The sequence below is a fragment of the Carlito syrichta genome, unplaced genomic scaffold, assembly GCF_000164805.1.
Source record: "Carlito syrichta isolate Samal-C Ts95f unplaced genomic scaffold, Tarsius_syrichta-2.0.1 Scaffold305649, whole genome shotgun sequence".
Lineage (NCBI taxonomy): Eukaryota > Metazoa > Chordata > Mammalia > Primates > Tarsiidae > Carlito > Carlito syrichta.
The window spans coordinates 320,130-327,213 of NW_007249745.1; the positions used below are offsets into that span (position 1 = coordinate 320,130).

Here is a 7,084-nt window from a genome sequence, read left to right on the forward strand (position 1 = left end):
CACTCACCTCAGCCTCCCAAAGGCGCGGGATTGCAGGCTGAGCCACCGAGCCCGGCTACACTGAACTTTATTTGAATTTAAAAAAAGGAAAATAGATGGAAGTTTAACTGAAAGAATTGTGGAATTTCAGGTAAATATTTCTTTACTACAAATAACATTATTTCCTGTAAGATTCTTCCAATGTTAAGAAAAATATGGCCTGCAATTCCAGCGCTTTGGGAGGCTGAGGTGAGTGGATTGCTGTAGTCCGCGGGTTCGAGACCCACCTGGGCAACTTGGAGAGACCTCATCTCTACAGTAAATCAAAAATTAACCGGGCATGGTAGCGCGTGCCTGTAGTTCCAGCTATTTGGAAGGCTGAGGCTGAAGGATCGCCGGAGCCCAGCAGGTCGAGGCTGCAGTGGCCAGGAGCGGCCACTGCACTCCAGTCTGGGCGACAGAGTGAGACTCCAACTCAAAAAAAAAAAAAGAAAAATATGAAGAGCAGACTCATTGCTATTTATGTATTTATTTTTGAGTCAGAGTTTCACTCTGTTGCCCAGGCTGGAGTGCAGTGGCATACTCATGGCCACCACAGCCTCAACTTGCTGGGCTCAGGTGATCCTTCTGCCTCAGCCTTCCAGGTAGCTGGAACTACAGTTGTGCACCACCAGACCTGGCTAATTTTTTGATTTATTGTAGAGATGAGGTCTTGCCAAGTTGCCAGGCTGGTCTTGAACCTGTGGGCTCAGGCAATTCTCTCACCCCCTGCCTCCCAAAGTGCTAGGATTACAGGTGTGAGCCACTCCACCTGGCCTCATTGCTATTTATTAATCCCATTTTAGAGGAAGACACTGATAGCTGACTCCTGTTAGTCACTTTTTTTTTTTAAGTTGGAATCTCTGTCACCCAGGCTGGAATGCAACGGCACACTCATGGCTACTGCAGCCTTGACCTGCTGGGCTCAGGTGATCCTTCTGCCTCAGCCCTCCAAGTAGTTGCAACCGCAGATGTGCACCACCACACCCAGCTAATTATTTGATTTATTGTAGAGACTAGGTCTCGCCAAGTTGCCCAGGCAAATTTCTCATCTTCACCTACCAAAGTGCTGGGATTACAGGCATAAGTCACTGCACATGGCTGAATTCTTAATATTTTTCTCACTCCCTTCTCTTATGTTCAGATTTTTGTTCATTATAATACTACATTCAGTTTATTAATATTCATAACACTTGTAGTATATTCCATTCTGCGATCCTGACTTTCTTAGTTATTTTGTCTTAGATTGATACTTAAATATTTTCTTTCTTTTTTTTTTTTTTGAGTTGGAGTCTCACTCTGTCACCCAGACTGGAGTGCAGTGGCTGCTCCTGACCACTGCAGCCTAGACCTGCTGGGCTCTGGTGATTCTTCCACCTCAGCCTTCCAAGTAGTTGGAACTACAGATGCATGCAACCACGCCTGGCTAATTTTTAAAAACTTATTGTAGAGATGCGGTCTCGCCAAGTTACCCAGGTGGGTCTCGAACCCATGGGCTCAGGCAATACACTTACCTCAGCCTCCCAAAGCGCTGGGATTACAGGTTGAGCCATTGAGCCCGGCTTACTTAAATATTTTCAGTGGTAACCAACATTTTTTTTTTTTTTGAGTGGGAATCTCACTCCGTCGTCCAGGCTGGAGTGCAGTAGCACACTCACGACCACCCCAGCGTCAACCTGCTGGGCTCAGATGTTTCTTCCGCCTCATCCTTTCAAGTAGGTGGAACCACAGGCATGTGCCTGTGATTTTTTGATTCATTGTAGAGATGAGGTCTCTCCATGTTGCTCAGGCTGGTCTCGAACCCCTGAGCTCAGGCAATTCTCTTGCCTTGGGACTTCAGCTGGAACTATAGCTGGAGCTACAGACACGCACCACCATTCTACGCTTAGTTGCTTGCTTATTTATTTATTTATTCGTTCATTCATTCATTTATTTATTAGAGGCATGGTCTTGCTGTGTTGCCCAGGCTGGTCTCAAACTCCCACCTCGTCTTCCCAAAGTACTGGAATTACAGGCATGAGTCACCACACCCAGCTGTTCTTCCTTCTCAATCTTCTGGACCCGTAAAAGTCCACAGCTTTCGTGATCAGCCAGGGTAGCTTGGAGTATGCTGCAGTAGTTCATGCTGCATGTCTGCTATTGGTCAGCTGGGGAGATCTCCTTGTAGTGAGTCAGGGAATAAGGCCAAAGAGACAGGCTCCATCTTGATATGAGTTCCCAAGATCACCATCCCAGGGGGAGGAGGACTTGGTGAAACTTGCACTGGCTTTTATCTCTTCTGTTAAAGAATGACATCTGACAGTTCTGCTTACGTTTTATTGGCGAGTCAGACAACTACACTTAATTCAAAGGGGTTAGAGAAGGGATCTCTTTCCACATGCTTGGAAGGAGAAGAACTGGAATACTGTGGACAGCCCAAATGATAGGCACAGCTTCCTATGGGTCCTATGGGAAGTTAGTGTCACCATACAGAGAATTTTTTGGGCTAGCACCCACACAAGACACCTACTAAATGAGCTCTTGTTACACGAGATGGCAACACCTACACAGAGCAGAGAAGAGTCTGATTTAAACTGAATGATGGTGGGCAAGTGAACAGAAAATGCCTTTGTGAGAAATTGACGGTCAGCCCTAAGGTCAGTCATCAACGAAAAGTAAGGTGGCCAAAAAACTGCATGGCTCTGGGTAGTAAAAATCCCAGAAATGAAGTGCCCAGCAAAGTGTGTGACTTCAGGTGGCCCAGGAACACTTTAGTGAGCTCATTGGCTGGTGTTCCTGAAGGATCAGATGTCAATAGCTTGTTTTATACTGGCAGTCTTTGTCAATAGAAACTTCTCCCTGAACCTCTTCAAATTTGTGATGTAGATAATATCACTTTTTTTTTTTTTAACAGATGTACACTTCTGTTTGAGAGCCAGGATTGATGCTCTAAGTGGGTTCCTAGAGCAAGGGTAGTGAGCATTGTAAAAGTCCTCCCCCCCTGTTTTTAATGTCAGGGTCTCACTCTGTCACCCAGGCTGGAGTATAGTGGCATGATCACGACTCACCACAGCCTAGATCTCCTGGGCTCAAGCAATCCTCCCACCTCGGCTTCCCAAATTGCGGGGGTTATAGGCGAGAGCCACCATGCCCAGGTAAGTTTCCCTTTTTAAGATGGTAACACTTTTTTTTTTTAACCACAGTTAAAAATAAGAATTTAAAAAATTCCCCTTAAGTTACTACAGGAACTAGAGACAACACATGGACTCCTCTCTGGGTAGTCTGGAAAGAGTATGTTCCTTTCTTTAAAAGATTATTTGAAGATAAAATTCAGCCAACCAAGGATGAGTCAAAAATTGTGTGTGTGTGTGTGTGTGTGTGTGTGTGTGTATGTGTGAATCTCACTCTGTTGCCTAGGCTGAAGTGCAGTAGCACACTCACGGCCACCACAGCCTTGACCTGCTGGGCTTAGGTGATCCTTCTGTCTCAGTATTCCAAGCAGTCGGAATTACAGGCGTGCGCTTCCACATCCGGCTAAGTTTTTGATTTATTGTAGAGATGAGGTCTCGCCACGTTGCCCAGGCTGCTCTTGAACTCCTGGGCTCAAGCAATTCTTTTGCCTCTGCCTCCCAAAGTGCTGGGATTACAGGCGTGAGCTGGCACCCAGGCTCCAGCTATTTCTTTTTTTTTTTTTTTTTTTGAGTTGGAGTCTCACTCTGTCGCCCAGACTGGAGTGCTCCTGGGCTCCGGCGATCCTTCCGCCTCAGCCTTCCGAGTAGCCGGAATTACAGGCGCGCGCTACCACGCCCGGCTAATTTTTTGATTTTATTGTAGAGATGAGGTCTTGCCTGCCCAGGCGGGTCTCGAACCCTCGGGCTCGGGCAATCCACTCACCTCAGCCTCCCAAAGGCTCAAGATTACAGGCTGAGCCACCAAGCCCAGCTTCCAGCTATTTCTTATTCAAGGAATGCAGGCCCAGTGTTGCTAGATTTTAAAATTTTTTCAAAAGAAACTGGAAATCTGTTTTTCCATGAGGAAATTTGTTGTTGCTATGCCAGACTAAACACATACATGGCTGAATTTGATCTGTTTGTGGATGTTGTGGTAGGTCTGAGCATGGGCGCTGATATCTTCGTTTGAATCCTGACTGTACCATTCATTCATTCTGTATAGTTAAGGGACCCAGTTTCCTCATCTATAAACTGGGGCTCTGCTTCATAGGATTTTTTTTTTTTTAATCTGTTTTCTTTGTAGTGATGAGGTCTTGCTATGTTGCCGGGCTGATCTCAATTTCCTGGTCTCAAACAACTCTCCCACTTCAAGCATCCCAAAGTGCCAGGATTACAGGTGTGAGTTGCAGATGCCCAGCTGAATGGGATTCTTATGAGGATCAAATGAGATGCTGAAAGCACTTAGTAATATCTGAAGTGGGCAAGCTTACAATCTAGTAAAAGAGACAATAAACGAATCTTCACGGGAAGTCTTCACTGGGACAATGGTTTAAAAAACAGACTTGTTAGAAAGAAGGAAGAATAAAAATAAAAATTATAAAATTGAGACATGAAGGATGAATAGTTAACTGGGTGGATAAGTGAGATGGGAAGTAGGGAAGGGCATATCAAGCAGAGGGAACAGCTTGGAAAAGCCCCAAGGTAATCATGTAAGCCTATATAAAGCTAACAAAGACAAAGAGGACAAAGGAGACAGTCCTCTGAGTTCCAAGAATGTCCTCACCGATAACATGTGAGCTGCAAGGAGCCTCAGTTCAGCCTGATGCCAATCCCTGCAACCCTGTGACTTTACACCACTCTGGCCAGCGTTAACTTCCCTGACCGAAAAACCACACCCACCACATCTTCCTCAGGGCACCTAAACACAGAGGACAGAGGGAAGCAGAGGGGGCTGCCTCGAGTCACAAGCGAGCAGTTTTCCGGGCGGAGGGGGAAGATCAAGAAGGCAGGTAAGATGCTACAGAGTGGGGACGCAGTCCCGTTTGCGTAGGCAGCCGAGCTGTCTAGGGGGAGGCCTCCAAGGCTAACTGGAAATAAGGCAGCGCCCGCAACTTCAGGTTGAGGAATCTGGCCAGTTTGTAAGACCTCAGTCCAGTGGAGAATGAGCGCCCCCTAGGAGCAGTGCTCAGTAGTGGACAGTGAAGGACCCAGATGAGGAGGGGCCGGGGGTTGCTCAAGATGCGGGTCGCCTGCCCATCACAGTTTTCTCACAGAAGTGAACTCCGTCCTGCGTGAAGGCTCCTAAACGGCTGGGCTGGCAAGGACCTTGAAAAGGGAATTACCATCACGAGCCAGAGCTGGGTTCCTTCGTCACAAGCACACTGGCTTGTTTAACGCTCCTAACGCTTCCAGGTAGGTATCATTATCCCCATTTTTCAGATGAGAAAACCAAGATTTGGTGACTTCCCGTGGCGGGGCGGGGATTTTTTTATGACTCTAGAGCCTTGTCCCTGGAGCTCTCACGCCGTGTAAGATGCTGATCCCTGGAGGTTTGGGGGAACAAACACCAAGCGTGAGGCGCCCAAGCTTTCTAAGGGACAAGAGCGTGAATGTGCTTTCGGCGAGAACCACGCCACGCCTCCCTGGTCGCGACAATACTGATTACTGCTGCTTTCCTTTAATAGCCTTCCCTTGAAATGTGAAGTCCTCGCCACGCGGGGGTGGGAGGGGGGCGGGCATTCTTTATCCCTGGGTCGCCCGGACGTCTTTCTCCCTCGCCCGCACTGATCCCCACTGGTGACATCAATTCTCCCTCTCCACTAACGAGTGAAAGCTTGGGACCACACTTCCCGGCAGGCTGTTCAGAAGGGGGTGGTGAGGAGAGGAGGAAAGAGACTTTCCGTTTCCGTAGGCTCGCAATCTGGCGTGTCCGCGGTGATGCACATTTCAGCAGCCAACGTCCTTTTTCTGTTGAGCTCAGAAAGGAACTACGTTTCCCAGCAGGCCCTGGCGCAGAGGCCGAGGGGCTAGGCTGCCATCTTTGCTGCAGTTCTTTCCCTCATTTCCGTAGGGAATAGCCTTCGCGCCTGGACTACAAATCCCACGTCGCCATCTCCCCTTTCCTTCGGCCGCCATCTTTGTGGTAGCCCCGCCCCGTTCCCTTCCATTGTCTGGATTTGTAGATAATAGAGGAGAGCCGGGAAGACTGCAACTCCCGTCAGGCTTTGCCACACCGGTGGGGGGGCTTGTGATATTACAGGCGGATGAGGTGCCCAAGGTGGTAGAATGAGGAGACCGGGAGAGGCTAGGTAGCCTGCCATCTTTATGGTAGTCTCCTTGTCCTCCCGCTTCCGTCATCCTGAAGGAGCACGAGAAGGCTAGAAAACTACTATTCCCATCGCACCTCGTAAGATCGACGGCTGGTCAGGTGTATGCCCCTCTCCCGCCATCTTGCTTGTAGTCCTCGTTCCTTTTCACCTTTCCATTGTTCCTGACGAGTAGATATGGCAGCGGGAAGGCAGCAGATGGACTGCGACTCCCATCAGGTACCACACACGCGGAGGGTTGTGGACAGGAGGGCGTGTGAGTGCCTGGGAAGGAGGTCGGGTCGGGGGAGAAGGCCATCTTGTTTGTAGTCATCATTCCCGCTCCTTCTCTATGTTCTGCAACTGGGAGCCTCGGAGCACCCGGACTATAACTCCCGGCACCCTCGGCTCCCGGCTTGGCATGCCCTCCGCCATCTTGTTTGTAGTTTCCGCTGGCCCCATCATCCCTTTGTTCCCACCGTAGCCTCAGTGGCCGCAGGACTACAACTCCCGTCGTGCCCCGCGCGCGCTCGTCCTGAAAAGTGGAGGAGGTGGAGGAAGGAGGGGGCAGGGGGCGGGGTTCCTCTGGGAGAAGGAGGGAGTAAAGAGGAGGAGGAGGGAAGGAGGAGGGAGGGGAGGGGGAAGAGAGGAGGAAGGAGGAAGGAGCTGAGGAGGGATGAGAGAGGCGGCCAGGGCCCCGGGCCGAAGCAGCGCGGGGCTGGGGGACCAGGGGGGCTGAGACACCCCAACTGCCCCCTCCCCCCTTCCCTGCCCCCCTCCATCCTTTCCTCCCACCCACCCGCCTGAGGAGGGGGATTTATTCAAATTTTA

At 49.6% G+C, this 7,084-nt stretch overlaps 1 protein-coding gene across 1 annotated transcript in view; it reads left to right on the top strand.

The window, feature by feature from the left end:
- The first annotated feature begins 5,949 nt into the window (after positions 1 to 5,949).
- Positions 5,950 to 7,084, top strand: part of FBXL19 (F-box and leucine rich repeat protein 19) — a 20,752-nt gene continuing 19,617 nt past the window's right edge. Inside the window, exon 1 of the mRNA XM_021714447.1 lies at positions 5,950 to 6,493. Coding sequence (XP_021570122.1) covers positions 6,452 to 6,493 — 42 coding nt within the window. The 5' untranslated portion in view covers positions 5,950 to 6,451. The remainder of the gene's footprint in view (positions 6,494 to 7,084) is intronic.